This window comes from Stigmatopora nigra, chromosome 4 (assembly GCF_051989575.1).
Source record: "Stigmatopora nigra isolate UIUO_SnigA chromosome 4, RoL_Snig_1.1, whole genome shotgun sequence".
NCBI lineage: Eukaryota > Metazoa > Chordata > Actinopteri > Syngnathiformes > Syngnathidae > Stigmatopora > Stigmatopora nigra.
Genome location: NC_135511.1, coordinates 2,319,711 through 2,338,330, shown reverse-complemented (window position 1 = coordinate 2,338,330; position 18,620 = coordinate 2,319,711). Strand labels below are relative to the sequence as shown.

Genomic DNA, 18,620 nt, shown 5'->3' with positions numbered 1-18,620 from the left:
AATCAAAAACCCTGGATGACCAAAGAGACACAAGCACTTATCAAATGCCGTAACACCGCCTACAGATCCGGAGACAAGAGAAAGTATAGAGCTGCCAGAGCAGAACTGAAAAGAGGCATAAAGAAGGCCAAAGGCAGCATATACGAAGAAAATCAAAGAGCACTTCAAAGAAAATAACCCAAAGAAGATGTGGCAGGGAATACGACATATCACTAACTACAAGAACAATTCTATGTCTGTAAACGCGAATGCCTCACTAGCGGAGGAACTAAACCATTTCTTTGCCCGCTTTGAAACTGACAAATAAGACCCAGTGTCAACACTCTCACCACCACCCTGCGACAATACACTGAAGTTTCGGGAACAGGAAGTGAGACTGGAAATGCAGTCTGTGAACACCAGGAAGGCTGCTGGTCCAGACGGAATACCTGGCAAGGTGCTCAAAGCCTGTGCTGAACAGCTGGCAGGAGTCTTCACGGACATTTTCAATCGGTACTTGTAACAATCCATCGTTCCTGCCTGCCTGAAATCTGCCACCATCATTCCTGTCCCCAAAAAGCCAACCATCGACAGCTTGAACAATTACAGGCCTGTTGCTCTCACGCCTGTGATCATGAAGTGCTTTGAAAAGTTGGTGGCCCGACACATACAATCCCCCCCTCAGTTGACCCTCACCAGTTTGCTTACAGAGAAAACAGGTCCACTGAGGATGCTATCGCCGTGGCTCTACACACAGCACTGAGCCACCTGGAGCACCAGGGGAACTATGTGAGGATGCTTTTCATTGACTATAGCTCAGCCTATAACACCATTAAGCCGGACATTCTGAAGGAAAAACTCTACCACCTTGGACTATCCTCTTCAATCTGCTGCTGGATAAAGAACTTCTTGACTGGCCGACCACAAACTGTCAGAATGGGTCCACACCTCTCTTCCTCCATTACACTGAACACTGGCTCACCACAAGGCTCTGTACTGAGTCCCCTCCTGTACTCCCTGTACACATACGACTGCACACCAGCCCACCAGTCAAACTCCATTATCAAATTCGCCGATAACACCACTGTGATCGGACTCATCTCAGGCGGGGATGAGTCGGCTTACAGAGACGAGGTCGACAAACTGTCTCTTTGGTGCTCGGCGAACAATCTTACACTGAATACCACAAAGACTAAAGAAATTATCCTGGACTTTCGCAAGCGCAGCACAGACCTGGCCCCACTCCTCATTAACGGAGTATGTGTAGACAGGGTCCAATCCTTCAAATTTCTGGGAGTCCATGTCACGGATAGGCTCTCCTGGTCTACAAACACCACAGTGGTAGTGAAGAAGGCCCAGAAACGACTCCACTTTCTCAGGGTACTGAGAAGGGACAAATTGGACACCAAGCTTCTGGCAACCTTCTACAGAGCCACTGTGGAGAGCATCCTGTCTTACGGCATTACAGTATGGTATGCCGGAAGCACGGCAGCAGACAAGAAAGCCATGCAGAGGGTGATAAACATTGCCCAGAAGATCGCCGGCTGCTTTCTGCCATCACTAGAAGACATTGCCAACCCCCGGTACCTCAGAAGAGCCGGGTCCATTGTTGGGGACCCATACCATCCTGGACACGGCCTGTTCCAGTTGCTTCCATCTGGCAGACGCTACAGGTCCTACAAAGCACGGACAAACAGGCTCAAGGACAGCTTTTTCCCAACAGCCATCAGGACTCTGAACCTGCAGCAACACGTGACGTGACGGCAACACAAATCCCTTCTATGAAATTAAGTCGCAATGAAGTAACAGGAAGTTTGTTTGGTGTGGATCTGCCTTCCACAGGCGAACTGAGGGAGGGTAAGTATAAAGACTGAGAGGTAAGTGATCCATCTTATTCTTGTTGGCATCGGTGAGGCAACTTGCAGTCGCCGGATTGATGGCGCTCAAGGCGGAGAGCTAACAAGTATGAATATGTCATAAATGTGTCTTGCCTGGGAAGACGAACTTGTGGAGAAGCACTATACAATTTCGTCATACGCTGCTGAGGGTATGATGACTACTAGGCTTTTTGTCAAGTCAATGATGACGACAATGCCTATGTCTGATTTTCATTTTTTTTCATGCTGAGCTCCTTTGACTTTCCCATTGTAGTTTGTGGGTGTTTGCATCCAATGAGCCCTATTTAAATGGCTCCAGAGAAGTCACCAGCTGTAGTCACTCATAATCACTCAAGAAGTTAAGATGCCATGCTATGAAGCTCATCTCACTGTCACAACTTTCGACGTCACCAAAATTGCTAATTCGTGTTGCTGTATTTATAATTTTTGATCCAGCAGATTTTATCACTTTTTCTATTAACCCATGATAAAGTCATAAAAGAACCAAAATTCATGAATGTTTTTTGTGACAAAGAAGTATCTGTTCCAATCACTATCGGAGAAAAATCTGAGTTGTAGAAATAACTGGAAACTCAAAAGAGCCATGACATTATGTTCGTAAAGGTGTATGTAAACTTTTGACCACAACTGTATATTTATGTGTCCAAATGGAGCTTGCGTTTTGGCAGGTTTGGAAGAATAGAAAAAGATCTAGTCAAGTTCTATTTTAGGATTGTTTCAACCAGTGTGTTTGTGTACACAGATCCGACCAGTGCTGAGGAAATACTGCCACTTGCTGGAAAAAATCAACTTCCTGCCTTGCACCAACACGCATGTTCACATCCACAGCCAGGCCACAGTAAATTGCCGTTCAAACTCATTCCTCTGACCTTGTGCTCAATCCCATGGCTCCTTTGGCAGATGCTGAATCAGTGCCTATTAGCCAACCGGCGCAGTGCAGCGCGCCTCTTGCTTAGACTGCACGAGGAGGCCCTCCAGCAGGAGGCGCTGTTGCGCCTGCAGTGGGAGGAGTCTGTTAATCTGTGGCGGCGGAGCCAGGCCAGCCACGTGGTCCAGGAGTTCAGGTGAGCGAGGCTAGGCAATTCATATAGCATATTTCTGGAGCCCCCGCAACTCTTACGATGATTTGGGACATAGGAAAATGAATGTGAATTAATTAATATTATGTCTCCTCCTTGTGAGGATAAGCTGTTTGCAAAAGGAATGAATGAATCTAATAAATGTGTCTCTTGGTACAAAATGTTCAGGTTATGAAACATTTTATATGCAAATGAGTGACTTGAAATACGAAAAAAAAGCAGTTACCAAATACCCCAAAAAGTAAATACATGTCCTTATCCGTTATTTTATTTGTATAATATTGTCATGAAACATTGATTTTCACTTTAGAACCTCACTACCCTCTACTGGGTTCTCATTTCATTGCTCTCATTCTATCTCATATGATGACAGTAAAATAATTAAATTCCATTCAATTGACTGTCTCACAAAAAAAAACACTTTATGTCTCAAGATGTGTGTCCCCCGGTAGGGTCACCAATGGCAAACTGGTCTGAGGTGAGGGACCAGACAAAGCATGACTCAGAAGACATCTTGTGATGAAAATCATAATTGGACAATATCTTCCCTCGCCTGGAGGCGGGTCAACGGGGCGCCACTCTGGAGCCAGGCCCGGAGGAGAGGCACGATGGCAAGCACCTGGTAGCCGCGCCTACATCCATGGGGCCCGGCCGGACAGAGCCCAAAAAGGGAACGTGGGTTCCCCTCACATGAGCTCACCACCTGTGAGAGGGGCCAAAGTAGTCGGGTGTGCCCACAGTTGGGCGGCAGCCAAGGGAGGGATCCTTGCGGTCCGATCCCTGGATATAGAAACTGGTTCTTGGGACGCCGAATGTCACCTCTCTGGTTGGGAAAGAGCCTCAGCTAGTGTGTGAGGTTGAGAAATTCCGGCTTGACATAGTCAGGCTCTCCTCCACGCACAGCTTGAGTCCCGGTACCACTCCTCTTGAGGGGGGTTGGACACTTCCAGTCTGGAGTTGCCCGCGGTGAGAGGCGGCAAGCAGGTGTGGGCATACTTTTTGGCCCCCCTGGCTCGGTGCCTGTATGTGGGTAGCATCCCTCCATACCCACCCTTTTTGCAGTCCTTGGAGAGGGTGCTTCCGGGGACTCCCTCATTCTGCTGAGTTTCAATACTCACATGGGCAATGACAGTGAGAACTGGAGTGGAGTGATTGGGAAGAACAAGCCCCCCCCCCCCCCCCCCCCCTCCGATCGAAACCCGAATGGTGTTCTATTGCTGGATTTCTGCGTTCATCGAGGATTGACAATATATAACACCATCTTCATGCATATCGGTGTTCAAGTGTGTTCTTGGCAACAGAACACCCTCGGCCGCAGTCCGATGATTGACTTTGTGGTCGTGTCATCGGACCTGGTCCCGCATGTCTTGGACGATCGGGTAAAGAGAGGGGCAGAGCTGTCAACCGATAACCACCTGGTGGTCAGCTGGCTCCGATGGTGAGGGCAGATACCAGCGCGGCCTGGGAAACCCAAACATTTCTTGAGGGTCTGCTGGGAAAGCCTGGCGAAGTCCCCCGTCAAAAGGGGTTTCAATTCCCACCTCCGATAAAGCTTCTCTCATTTACGGGAAGAGGCGGGTGACATTGAGTCTGAGTGGACCATGTTCCACGCTTCTATTGCTGAGGCAGCAGACTGGAGCTGTGGCCGCAAGGTGATCGGTGTCTGTTGTGGCAGCAACCCCGGAAAAAGCTGGTGGACACCGGCGGTAAGGGATGCCGTCAGGCTGAAAAAGGAGGCCTACTGGGCCCTTTTGGCCCATGCACACCGGAGGGAACTGACGGGTACCGGGTGGCACGCAGAGCTGGTCGTCTCTGTGGCAAAAACCTGGGCATGAGAGGGGTTTGATGAGTCCATGGAGAACGACTTCCGGGTGGCTTCAAGGAAATTTTGGTCCACCATCCAATGTCTCAGAAGGGGGAAGAAGTGATGTCAACACAGTGTAGAGTAGGGATGTGGCGCTGCTGACCTCGACTTGTTGTGAAGTGGTGGGCTGAATACTTTGAAGACATCCTTAATCCCACCGATGCACCTTCCGATGAGCAAGCAGAGCCGGGGGACTCTAGGTTGGACTCTCTTATTTCTGGGGTTGAAGTCATCAAGGTGGTCAAAAAGCTCCTCAGTGGCAAGGCAAGAGGGGTGGATGAGATCTGCCCAGAGTTTCTAAAGGCTCTTGATGTTGTGGGGCGTTCTTGGTTGACACGCCTCTGCAACATTGCATGGACATCGGGGACAGGGATTCTGGATTGGCAGAGATTTTTAAGAAGGGGCACCGCAGGGTGTTTTCCAATTTCCGGGGAATCACACTACTAAGCCTCCCCGGAAAGGTCTTTTCTGGGGTACTGGAGAGGTGGGTCCACTGGAAGGTAGAATCTCGGATTCAGGAGGGACAGGGTGGTTTTCGTCCTGGCCGTGGAACAGTGGATCAGCTCTAAACCCTCAGCAGGGTTGTTGGGGGGGTCATGGGAGTTTGCCCAACCAGTCTTCATGTGTTTGGTGGACTTGGAGAAGGCGTTCGACCGTGTCCCCTGGGCGGTCTTGTGGGGGGTACACTGGGAGTTTGGGGTTCCGGAACCCTTGTTACGGGCACACGGTCTACTTGCTGAAAGACATTTAGCTGACTGACGTCTGGCCGAGGAGGCGTCTGGCCGAACGTAGAATTAGCCGAATGACTAATTAGCCGACCGAGTATCCAGCCAAAGAACATTTTGCCGGCGCTCTCGCCCCGCCCCCGGTCGTGTGTGTACAAGTTTTTCAACCTCGGCCCGCGGGCCATATACGGCCCGTTACTAATAACATTCATTTTGAATAACAGGTTACAGATAACATTCATTTAGAATAACAAGTTAGTTCCAGTGTTTTTTTCTCACGTAGCAATTGAATAAAAATTAAGGCCAGCACATTGCACTACGTACTTTTATTTATAAAATATGTCCAGCGGGTGGCACATCTCGAGGTGTGCAAAGAAATTGATGGGGAAATATTTTTTAGTTTTATTCTTATGGACTCCAAAGTTTGTTTTTTTCCTCCACTAGTCAGTACGAATGGCGTATATACTACTTCTTGCTGGTAAGTGGCCGTGCGCTATCCTATTGTGAGGACATTTGTGTGCTTCACTTTCGGAATATTTTGAAGGGAATATATAAGCAAACAACCCTCGATAGGTTGCATCTGAAAGTCAGGATGGAGGCAGGGCAAATAGAGCCAATGCGAGAGAAGAAAGGTATAAAAATTTAAAACTAAAATAGAATATAAGTTTATGCTAACGTTAGATTAAACTTATTTTTGAGTGTCTGCTTCTTGAACCATGTTAATTTAAATTTGTTTGTTCTATCACGAGCACGTTTGCTGTGCAAAAAGTCGCCCGCCCTCTGTTACTCTCTCTGCCTCCCGTGAAATCTGTCTAGTTTTAGTATACGATTAAACACATTTTAGTACTATTAAACCACTAGTTATTTGTTACTTTGTTAATAAATGCCGAATTATAACAAATAAAAATGTTTTTCCAATCCAATATCTTTTGGGTGTTTTTCAGAGGGTTGGAAAAAATTAATTTGTTTTTAGTTAATTTCTGAGTTACGAAAAATTTGACATAAGATCTCAGTCCCGGAACGCATTAAGCTCGTATCTCAAGGTACCACTGTACATCAATTTAAATAGGGAGTCCCTCAGTTCACATGATGTTTGCCGACGGCAGGTCATCGGTGGCGAGTGTGGATGTGTGGCGCCAACTCTCCGAGCAGCTGACCTTCCAAGAAGTGGACCAGAGTGTGCGGCGTTTGTCCCAACGACGCTGCGAAATTGTCACCAGTCTTAGGTTACAAAATGGCCGCTGCATCATTAAAATTTGGCGTTCAACGACTTGAGTGTCCATTTCAGCTCTTTGGTCCCACCCTGCCTCTCCTCAACTCTGGTCACGGATTGGTTCAAGCAGCTGACGGCCGTTAATCAACAGATCGGTAAACTCCGCACACAGACCACACACATATCAGTGACACGCACGTGCATTGACATGCTGTGCATGGCCCTGGCAGATATGTGTCACGCCGACTTCCTCCATCAACTGCGTTGTAGTTATGAACTCATGTGGCAGGACCGCGTGTCTCAAGTGCAGCACTACCAGGTGGGCGCCTCGGCTTGTGTCGCCACGGTAAGATGGTGGCGGTCTCCATGTGACATGCTTGGTGTTCTGCCCTGCAGGAGGCACTTTCCGCACTGGAGCTGCCGCAGGAGGAAGTGAGCGACATTGTGAAGTCACAACTCATCTCTCTCATTGGACAACACCAGAGACAAGACGAAATGCAGCTAGCCACCATTGACGTCAGTCTTCCAGCCTCTGAGGCCTGACCCGGCATCCATGTCATATATCATCATCATTTGTCAAACATACATCACTGTTACTTGTCTGACATGACAAAATTAGACATGCCCCTCCCTTGTTACTTGTAACCTGATAGCCCACAAGACATCATTAGACATGACTGTCCTGTGACAAGATGCATCAAATCATATGACGCCTTGCATGACATATTACACCGGTTACTACCAGACATTCTCACCTCTCTTACTGTCTGTAACATGGCACGTCTGTCACTTTTGTCACACAACTCTCACAGCATGTGACACCCTGTGCTACCATGTCACATAATTGGTCAAAAGCCATTAGGTATGCCATTTTCCGACAAGACAAAATGAGGGTACTCGGACGTTTGATCGCCGGACGTTTGGTCGCCGGACGTTTGGTCGCCCGGACGTTTGGTCGCCCGGACGTTTGGTCGCCCGGACGTTTGGTCGCCAGTCAAATGGTGACAGAGAGTAAGTACTGTTGAAAACAGCTCTCAACGAAAGTTTAATATCTAAATATCTACTGTTGATTCATGAGAGAGAGAGAGAGAGAGAGAGAGAGAGAGAGAGAGAGAGAGAGAGAGAGAGAGAGAGAGAGAGAGAGAGAGAGAGAGAGAGAGAGAGAGAGAGAGAGAGGTTAATATCTAAGTACCTAGATATGTCACATGATGTGGTACTACATGTCACCAGAGAGGTCATGGGATGTCATGTGAAGCGTCATGTCAGATGATTCCTTGCATCATATTTAGCAGCGGGCAGCCCAGCAGCTGAGTGGTTAGTACGTTGGCCTCACAGTGGGGGACCTGGGTTCAAATCCAGGTCGGTCCACCTCTGTGGAGTTTGCATGTTCTCCCCGGGCCTGTGTGGGTTTTCTATGGCTACTCCAGTTTCCTCCCACATTCCAAAGACATGCATTTTAAGCTGATTGGACACAATGAATTGCCCCTAAACAGGAGTGTGAGCGTGAATGGTTGTTTGTGTCCTTGTGCCCTGCAATTGGCTGGCCACTAATTCAGGGTGTCCCCCGCTTCTGGGGCAGAGCCAGCTGGGATAGGCTCCACCACCCCACGCAACCCTAGTGAGGATAAGGCGGTTCAGAAAATGAGAGCGACATTAACACCAGTTGCCACCAGACACATTCACCTCTTGTCACTGTCCTTCACATATATTTCACTTGTGTCAAACTCTGCCATATTACATTATGAGACATGCCTGACCCCTCACTTGACTAGGTTACCAGTCTTTTGATTTTCCTCGTGTCATACTTTTGCATGGCCTGACAAAGCACATCTTTTGTGCAGACGTGTTCCGATAGCCTGTACCGCGCATCAGCTCGTCTAAGCCGGCGTGTGTTCGTGGTTATGCGTGCGCTGGCCTCACTGTGGGAGAAACATGGCGGTATCCTGGTGGGTAGAGAGGAGGAAGTCCAGAGACGCCTGGACGAACTACGAGTGGCTCAAGAAAAACACGTACAGGTAATGACCGCCGCAGCGATGACATCTTTGCCGCTTATGACGACGGGGATGACGGCAGAGGAAGAAGGTGTTCTTGGATGAGCTTCTAGCAGCGTTACGCCAAGAGAGCAGCGACGCGGCTTTGAAGTCATCTCTGGAGCAAACCGTAGTCTACCTGCATGACGTCAGGAACAGGTGAGCCTAAGCGTCCGATGCCTCTCGTTCGTCATACGTGACACGTATTGGTGGCACCTGCAGCTGCGGTGAATGCGTGACGGACCAGTGCGCCGTGTTGGACCGGCTCCCTCGCACCTTCGTAGACGAGCTGCTGGAGTTCAGTCGACTCCTCAGTAACTTCTTCCACCTCGGGAACTCCTTCACCCCTGTAACCATGGAGCTCGCAAGAACACACATACAAACAGACACGCTAGTAGGCACACAGAGGCAAAACGGGGAACCTCAAAACCCATAATTTTGCATCTAAAATGTTCTGTTAAAAAATGTAGATTTCTACTTTGTAAAAAAAAAATCACCAAATTTGTGTGGAAGACTGAGAAAGTCAGCTGGGATATGCTCCAGCACCCCCATCATCCTTGTAAGGATAAAGATCTTCTGAAAATGAATGATTGAATAGTTTCGAAGAATTAGGTCCAAAAAAATGTAATCGCAAAAAAATCATTCATCTTTCCATACTGCGCATCCTCCCTCGTAAGGGTTGATGGAGCCTCTCCCAGCTGACCTATGGTGAAACACAAAATACAACCTGGACAGGTCACCAGTCATCCGTAGGGCACACAGAGAGTCAGATGACCATTTGCACTCACATTCTTACTTCCACCAGCAGTCTGCACTGAAGTCATGCGAGTGAAACCCCTACATCATCAGTTAGCACTGCAATACATCAGTTACAAATTATTAGTCAAAAACTTACAGGAACAAAATTACTTTGGTATAAATAAATTCAACATTCATCCCCAAGAAAAAAAATCAGTTGCGAAAATTCTGTAACAAAATAACAAATTAATTAAAAAAAATCCTAACCTAAAAATCAGTCTCCAAAAATGTGTGCCCCCCCAAAAAATCAGTCATAAACATTAATTCACTAAATAATTGGTAGCAGAAATGACAATTACCAAAAATTCAGTCACTAAAAACATCTGCAGCAAAAAAAAATGAAAATAAAATAAATAGTAGCAAAAAAGTAGTTAAAAAATTTGGATGCAAAAAATCAGTAGCACAAACGTAGATGCAAAAAATATTTGCACAAATGTAAATGATAAAATTATTAGATGCAAAAAATATATCAAATAAAAATATCAAGAATTCATTCACCAAAAAATGAATACAAAAAATTCAATCGTGTGAAATTTCATTGCAAAATTCAGTTGTAAAAATATTTGTAGGAAAAAATTAAATTGCACAAAATTTTTGGGAGACCTTAAAAACCCAATTTGACCCTGTCATTAGAGTCCCGAAGATCTCAAAAAGCTGCCGCCGGTCGGTAACATCATTTGCCATCATCAAGGTTTGTCTGCGTCGTGCGATGATGATCTCCTTACACTGATAGCTCCAATGAATGCTCATGCATTTGTTTAGAAAGTCATCCAGAAAGCGGGATTAAAGATGAAATCATCGGCTGTCGAAATAACGCAGAGCCGGAGGAGTCTTCTGATTCGCTGGCTGAGGTGAGGTCCTCTCTTATTGGTTGTTTGAAACGCACAAAGACAAAAGTGAACTTTCAGGCAGAGTCGTCTCTCCTGGACCTCTACGACCTCGGCAGCAAGGTCAACCTGAAATCTTCCAGGGGTGTGGCCTACACCGGCCCCGCCTTCCGATGCCCTGCCTCCGATCTGCCCGGCAACATGAGCAAGCAACAAGAAACGCACCTGAGCTCCTTTCCTGTCGAGCTGCTCATGCAAGCGCTCAACAGGTACGTTAGCTCGCGCCACATCGTTCTGCAGTCACCCCTAAATGGGTTCCCGCGCAGGATGCGCATGTGGTTTCTAGACTATGTGGAACGGCGTTTCCAAGAAGTGCTTACGTCGGCGGTTGCCACGGTGACAGACAGGAAGCAGGCGGTGCGCGCGTACCATGAGCTACAAATGCAGCCCCTCGATCCCCAACACGTCAAAACCTGCATCTACATTCCGCGCATGGGTACGTGCCTTATCTAGTCTACCCTAGTGTTAGCAGATTAGATAGGAGCCTATCCCTGCTGACTTTGGGCCAGGGGCGTGGTACACCCTGTATCAGTGGCCAGCCGATCGCAGGGCACAAGGAGACGGACAGCCATGCACACTCAGACCTATACCTAGGGGCAATTTTAGAGTGTCCAATCAGCCTACAATGCATCTTTTTGGGATGTGGGAGGAAAACGGAGTACTCAGAGAAAACCCACGCGGGCCCAGGGAGAACATGCAAATTCAACAGAGGTGGACCGACCTGGATTTGAACCCAGAACCCCAGAGCTGTGAGGCCGACGCATTAACTACTCATCCCCCGGGCCGCCCATTCATAGATATTAATCATTATATTTTATTATTACTAAATCATTTCTGTAGTAGACATGCACCTGCTTATGGCAGGCGTGATACTGGTGTGTGTCCATAGCCAGCAATGATGATGTTGCTCACACTGGTATTCAGTGTGCTCGGGGAGGTTGTCTTTCTGCCCAGACAAGCAAAGAAATTGAGGGAACATTGGTGGCAATCATGTCAAGAAAATTAACCAACTGCAATAATTAGATTGGATTGGATAACTTTATACATCCCGTATTCAGGAAATTTCATTCCCACAGTAGCAAGAGGGTGAGAATGCACATACAGGAAAGGCATAGTTACACATAGTTACAAGTTAGACAATACAGTTGCAACAGCCGCAGAACAACAAAGCAAAAAGCACAAAGTACAAAGCAAAGCAAAATAATGGGATCATTAAGAATTACCAAATCAAATCATTAAGACACAATAGCAGCAAAAACACAAAACGAACAAGAGTGGATGGAGCTACAGCCACCGACTGCTGCTTAAATGGCGTCATCTTGGTTGCTGTAGAAAGTTGTAAAAACATTGAAGAAAAAGACGTTGTAAAGTTGGATAAAACTGGAACCACACACAGGAAGTCTTCCATAAGATGGGGAACTTCTGCAGACTGGGACCGAGGTAGAGAATATGCAGAGTCACTCTTCCAAGCTTATCCGCACAGTTCCTCAGTAGTCAGAGCTGTAGACAACAGTAGCAGAGTAGAAGTCCTTGACTCCGTTTCCGGCCTGGTAGCGCCGACAGCTCTTCCATCTTATCCCTTGATGGAATGGTTGGTCAGAAGCATTGCTTCTACTCCTGGCACTTTTGTCCAGCTCCAAATTTCCAGGGATATTGAGGTGTTGGTCCCTCTGCTGCGTATTGTAACAGCTGGTCCCATATGTATGACAGCGTAGGAATGGCCGAATGGTTCCAAAAAAGAAGTAGCAGAAAGAAGCCAGGTTAACAGATCAAGGAACGTTGTAAAAACATTAAAGTAAAAAGTATAAAATACAAATTAAATTAAAAACGAATGTATTAAGAGATATAAAAAAAATCATGGAAGGGCTCTAAAAAACAAAAAACAAATATGTGTGGACTTCCACGTGACGGTGCCATGTCCGGGAAGACATCCTCGTCCAAAAAACCCGGGGCTCAGTCTTGGGGCAGACCTTGCCCGCCGCCAGCACGCGCTCAAGGTGACACACAAATGGCACCGGATTGCCACCCTCTGCTCGAGTGTTGCTCTGATTTTCAGCTATGTCCTCGCTATGAAATGAGGAATTAGCGTGCCCGCCCTGGCCTTGGCTCGCCATAGCTCCGCTTTTCAATCATGTCCTTTTTATGCAACGGGGAACCACCGGTGGATCCTATAATGATTCTTCCACAGGAAGGAGGTATTTTAAACGACGATTTAAAATCCAAACCAAAGTGGAAACGGCTAGAAGTTGGCTTTATCCACGTGGTAACATGTACACAGGTTACTCACTCGCAACCAAACGAGAGAAGGCGAGATCTTGCAGTACTCAGTTTGTTGCGTCTTTCTTCTGCGATAAAATCCTTCTTTGGTCCTGTCCACCCAATTTGGCGCTGAGGAGAAAGTGGGTCCCTGACTTTTGCCTTTTTGCATCTGTCCTTTTTGACATTTTTATGAACGCCACGAAAGTTGAAGTCGCGAAGTGGCGAAGGAACCAATTACCTTTAAGATGATGCCAAAATTGTGTGACATTCAATCATTATTCTGCTATGAATGAGAATAACTTCACCACAAGTGTTGACTTTATCGATACATAAACACTGCCTACTAATGGACGCAGGGGACGAGGATAGTTTTGCACACAATAGCGCTTTCAACAGCTCTCTTTCTTATTAAACATATGGGCAGGATTTCATCTACATAGAAAATCCTACTGTGGCAAAGAAGATCCTAATCTACATAGAATACAAACAACTACCGTCATCCATATGCAAAGACCAATGGGGAACTATATAATGCAACACCAAAACTAGAAGAGAATAAATGTTAACCTGATTTCACAATTCTTCTCACAATTAGTGTCTATTAGTCCAATCGTTCATTCATTCATGGCCACCCCTCCCACTTCAAATGGATTGGAGGTCAAGTGCTATTATTGGCAGCCACTGAGTGAATAGCAGCTGCTTTGGCCTTGACAATCTTTTAGAAATTGGTTAAAAAAATATATAGTTCTGACTTCACTGAAGACTTTCATGTCAGTTCATTGACTTTAATGGGAACGTTGCCCGCATGAGAATGCTCTTTCTAAGTCTTCTGCTGTCAGCAGAAATGACACTAATAGACATCCAATCCATTTGAACCGGAAGGCTCATAGCGAATTAATACTTGTTCATTTGATGCCAATCCTTGAAATGGAATAGATGTCTAGCATAATCAAGGGCAGACAATGAGTTAAGCAATGTAGAATCAAGTCATAATAGCAATAACTTTACATTAAAGCAGTGCTTCTCAATTATTTTCTGTTAGGCCCCCCCTAGCAAGAAGAAAACTATCCCACCGTGACTATAAATAAAATCATTTTATAAAAGTGTTATAGGTACAACACGTGAAATGTTGCACTCTCACAAACATGACAGAAGTAACAATGAGAGCGCCACTGCCAGCTACTGTTGTGGATGCGCAATTACACTTTTTTACTAGTACGGCCAAATAAAATCCTGTTCCCCAGGGTTACACGCGCCCCCCCAGGTATCGCACTATTAGTGGGGCGCGCCCCCCTGGGGGGGCGCGCCCCACTAATAGAGAAGCACTGCATTAAAGGGGCGATTCAGTAATTTTTCATCTCATCTCAATTTCTGAACCGCTTCATCCTCATTAGGGTCGCGGGGGGTGCTTGAGCCTATCCCAGCAGATTCCGGGCCAGAGTAGGCAGACACCCTTAACCGGTGGCCAACCAATCGCAGGGCACAAGGAGACGGACAACCATGCACACTCACACCCATACCTAGGGGCAATGTAGTGTGTCCAATCTGCCTACCATGCATGTTTTGGGAATGTGGGAGGAAACTGGAGTACCCGAAGGAAACCCATGCAGGCTCGGGGAGAAAATTCAAACTCCGCACAGGTGGATGTGACCTGGATTTGAACCCAGGACCCCAGAGCTGTGAAGCAGACGCACTAACCACTCGCCCCACCGAGCCGCCCATTTAGTCATTTATTAAATAGAGACCCTTGGTCTATATTTTTTCCTTTTTGGAATTGGTACAACTCCCGGCCCAGTGACCTAATGAAGTGTGTCGGCCTCACAGTTCTGAAGTCGAAGACTCTAAATTGCGCCTCGGTATGAGTGTGAATGGTTTTCCATCTCCTTGTGCTCTGTGATTGCCTGGCCACCAATTCCATTGTTGGCTGGGATAGGCTCAAGCACCGCTGATGACCCTTGTAAGGATAAGCATTTCAGAAGAAAAAGGGATGAATTACTTGGTACAACACTAATAATAAGCCTCCCCAAATCTGGTCCCATTTGTCAATGACCTTAGGTGAGTTACAGATGCACAAGCAGCGCGTGGAAGCTCACTGCCGTGAAGTGTCGAACATGCTGAAGTCCTGCGCGGTGTCACTGCGGGAGCTGCAGTTGTCCACTGACGACAAAAACCGACGGCTAACGGCCACACTGGCTAGTATGGACGACAGCGTCCTCAAAACAGATGGCAGCCGACGGTAAGGAAACCGCGTGCGGCAGCCTATCCACACGGCCTTCTCTAACCCTAACCCTTCCTGTGCTCTGGTGTCAGTCTGGAGGCATTGAGCGCCACTCTGCAGGACCGTCTGGACGAGCACATCAAACACACCCAGCGCTCCCATTCCTCCTTTCGGTTGACACTTCAGCTTCAGATGGACGGGCTCCGAAACCGGACTGAGCAACTCCTCAAGTCCTTCAGGTCAGCCAGTGGAAGTAAAACTAAGTTGGAGTTTCTAACGCTGAATTCTTTTTTTCAGCATTAAAAATCTGTCGCAAAATTATAGTGGTGTGGCCAGCCGGCTGAGTGGTTAGTGTGTCAGCCTCACAGTTCTGTGGTCAGGTTTTAAGTGTTTTTCTGGTTTGTAAGTGAGCTCCACCTGTGTGGAGTTTGCATGTTCTCCCCGGGCCTGTGTGGATTTCCTCGGGGTACTTATGGATAGTAGGCTAATTGGACACTCAAAATTACCCCTAGTTATAAGTGTGAATGTGAATGGTTGTCTGTCTTGTGCGCTACAATTTGATGGCCACCAATTCAGGCCCGAAGTCAGCTGGGATTGGCTCCATTGCCTGCTTCCCTGCATTTGGGTCCAACCACGTTCCACGCTCGATGCCACACTTAACGTTACTCTACGATACCACCAACTATGGACTCAGCGGGAAGCTGTTCAGTGTATCCTCACAGGACAGAACTGACACTAACCACTCCGTTGCGTTGCCCCACCTTGCAAAAATTCAGCTGCAATGAATTAATTGCAAAAATTCTATAGAAAAAATATTATATTGCAACAATTCTATTGCAAAATATATAGTTGTAAACATTCAGTTGCAAAAGTTGATGCACAAAATATTATCTCACGAAAATGATGTTGCTTAAAATGTAGTCACTAAAAGAATTGCTGCAAAAAATGAGTAGCAAAACTAATAACGCTAAAAAATTCCCGTTACAAAAATTCAGTCATTGTGATTGAAGTAACAAGAAATTTGATAGAAATTCAAACATGGATGGCAGTGATTAATTTCACACCCTATCGTTCAAAACTTACGATCTCATCTCCCATTTGTTTGGCTTTGCTCAGGTTGTTTAGTGAAGGAGGCGACTACACGCGACATGAGGTCAAAGTCTTTCAGAGGCGTCTGAAGGAGGAAAGCAAACGCATCAGCATGACCGAAGAGCGTGTCTACAATGACCTGCACAACCTGCAGACCAAGACCCTACAACAGGTGGAACACACTCGTATAGAAATCATTTGTTCTTCGTTCCGGAAGTGGAGTTGTAAACTTGGATATTTCGTAAGTCGATATATTTACATTAAATGAGCATCATTTGTTCCAGAATCTTGAATACTTCCCTGAAACCCTTTTAAAATAAGTATAATAAATTTGTATGAAATAAGTATGCAAAAAATAGGAAAACCATTATGCTAATAATAAAATAAACAAGAAATGCAAAGAATGGAATTGTGAGGGGCTGCTGAGTTAACATCCTGTCAGGTTCGCCCTTTGATGTTACCAAATACGAGTAAAATAAATAATGAGGAAAATGTATTCTGGAAATTTCACTTGCAAGGAGAACGACCGCTAAGTTTCCCAACTCCGTCCTGACCTTGCACATATTTTCTGTTGTTTTATTATATTCGAGGGCCCTGATTACATTGTACGTCTAAACTCTTAAGGGAGGGGTGGAAACACAAGTGATAATTTCAATAGTCAAAAGTCAAAACAGATGAAAGTCTGGAAGCTTTGTAGAGTGTCCGTGATGGACGCAGGTGCAGTTCCCCAAACCAGATTCCCAGCACACACAGCAAGGCGTTCTGGCTCTTCTTTGTTTCGTCTGCTATAGCAATCCATGGAGTTTTGGCTTCTCCTTTTTTAGACTGAACAAGGTTAACAGAAGCAAAGTTTTTACTTTGTTGCAAGCAGATATATAATAATATGAAATAGAATCCTGACACATACGTACACACGCATGTAAATACACTACTTAACAACTTCAATTTATGTTATGGACCCAAACTCAAGAACCAACTCTGTAACGACGGAAGGCACACAGGTCTGAAACTCATTGCAGAGCTGCTCCACCATGGAGAAAGATGAAAGATTGGTCGCACAGTTGTACTCATACTCCGCTAGTGGCCGCTCTCCGACTGGCACCACTCGAGTTCTGGTTCTGGAAAAAGATGAAAGATTGGTTGCACAGTTGTACTCATACTCCGCTGGTAGCCGCTCTCCGACCGGCACCACTCGAGTCCGCCTAGACGTCCCCATTTTCGAGTTGGGCTGGCGCATTGCTCTCCTGTTGCTCACGGCCACTACGCCGCTTGGCCACCTCTGACATCCGCCAACATCACGCTAACCTCGGTTCCAGCAATCTAATGGTGTCAAACTCGGGTTGGTTTGCGGGTCAATTAATGTCAACAAGATTTCATGTGGGCCGAACCATTTTAGATAAAATATTTAGATTTTTTTTTAATCAGATTGAACGGACTGAATCAAAAGCCCTAAATATACATTTTTTAGAGATCAAAAACAATGTTTATTTGATTTTTCTTAGTAAGGGAAAACGTCTCAAACATTTGTATTTCCTTTTAAAAGGTAACAAAATACATATATTTTCACCACAGCTTTATCCTCACTAGGGTCACAGGGAATGTTGGAACCTATCCCAGCCGATTTAGGGCCAAAGGTGGGGGACACCCGGTATCGGTGGCCAGCCGATCGCAGGGGACAAGCAGAAGGACAACCATTCGCGCCAAACTTAGGGCCAATTTAGGGTGTCCAATCAGCCTACCAAGCATGTCTTTACGAGGAAACCAGAGTACCCGGAGAAAAGTTACGCAGGCCTGGGGAGAACATGCAAAATCAACACAGATGGACCGACGTGGATTTGAAGTCAGGACCACAGAGCTGTGAGGTCGACGTGCTAGTTAAGCCGCCGGGCCGCCCTAGGAAACAAAATATTCTTTAAATTATGTTCAAGGTGAAAAACTGAGAATATTTATATGTATTTATTTTTAGATTTCACAAAATTATTTTTGAACTAAACACAAAACTGATTAAAATTAAAATTGGACTAAAAATTGCAATTATTGATTTAAAAAGGTGAAAGTCAGGAAATATTATATTGATGTATATTACATCTATAATGTTCATTTAAATTTGATCCTATAACAGCACCTATAACCAACACCACGGCAATTGGAATAAAAGTACATATAACCAACACACACAAATTTATATACGTTTCAAGGGATTTCTTTATTTGATGTTTTGTAACTTGGATTGTTTTCATGTCTTGGAACAAAGGATTCTCGATCGAGGCTTTCCGTAACTATAATATTAAACATGTAGAGACACCACTGTATATTGAACAACATACATTGCAAAAAATCAGGGAGCCATGTTAAAGTAATGGACTTCTGAGGCAGGTTCGTGTTAGGTGCTACGGTCGCGCCGCGTCGTCGCAGCGCGACCGGGGAAGTTAGACCCATTCGCGGGGACGCAGGATAGAACGAGACGGGCTGTTCTCATGATGGTAGCTTTTAATGACTATAGGGAATAATATCTTGACACGGCGTATCACGAAGAAAGTTACGCATGGACATTAGCAGCTGATCCGACAATTACTACCAC

At 46.0% G+C, this 18,620-nt stretch overlaps 1 protein-coding gene and 1 long non-coding RNA gene across 6 annotated transcripts in view; one reads left to right on the top strand and one right to left on the bottom strand.

Annotated features, from left to right (window-relative positions):
- ccdc180 (coiled-coil domain containing 180) overlaps positions 1 to 18,620 on the top strand; it is a 55,502-nt gene that overhangs the window by 20,906 nt on the left and 15,976 nt on the right. For 3 of the 4 annotated variants that reach the window (XM_077714571.1, XM_077714572.1, XM_077714570.1), the window contains exons 7-22: positions 2,620 to 2,715; positions 2,778 to 2,941; positions 6,652 to 6,771; positions 6,834 to 6,913; positions 6,989 to 7,077; positions 7,155 to 7,274; positions 8,600 to 8,773; positions 8,832 to 8,947; positions 9,011 to 9,137; positions 10,220 to 10,277; positions 10,349 to 10,437; positions 10,495 to 10,682; positions 10,740 to 10,909; positions 14,788 to 14,968; positions 15,043 to 15,189; positions 16,067 to 16,211. In XM_077714571.1, the coding sequence (XP_077570697.1) occupies positions 2,620 to 2,715; positions 2,778 to 2,941; positions 6,652 to 6,771; positions 6,834 to 6,913; positions 6,989 to 7,077; positions 7,155 to 7,274; positions 8,600 to 8,773; positions 8,832 to 8,947; positions 9,011 to 9,137; positions 10,220 to 10,277; positions 10,349 to 10,437; positions 10,495 to 10,682; positions 10,740 to 10,909; positions 14,788 to 14,968; positions 15,043 to 15,189; positions 16,067 to 16,211 (2,064 nt within the window). The remainder of the gene's footprint in view (positions 1 to 2,619; positions 2,716 to 2,777; positions 2,942 to 6,651; positions 6,772 to 6,833; positions 6,914 to 6,988; positions 7,078 to 7,154; positions 7,275 to 8,599; positions 8,774 to 8,831; positions 8,948 to 9,010; positions 9,138 to 10,219; positions 10,278 to 10,348; positions 10,438 to 10,494; positions 10,683 to 10,739; positions 10,910 to 14,787; positions 14,969 to 15,042; positions 15,190 to 16,066; positions 16,212 to 18,620) is intronic. The other variant, XM_077714573.1, reaches the window with a different exon arrangement.
- On the bottom strand, positions 7,989 to 10,899 carry LOC144195153 (uncharacterized). 2 transcript variants are annotated; one of them, XR_013326056.1, is made up of 3 exons: positions 9,005 to 10,899; positions 8,772 to 8,927; positions 7,989 to 8,701 (listed from the first exon to the last, which is right to left on the bottom strand). It is a non-coding gene; the product is annotated as an uncharacterized LOC144195153 (long non-coding RNA). The 2 variants fall into 2 exon arrangements; XR_013326057.1 differs by having other exon boundaries at positions 7,989 to 8,927; positions 9,005 to 9,643; positions 10,312 to 10,899.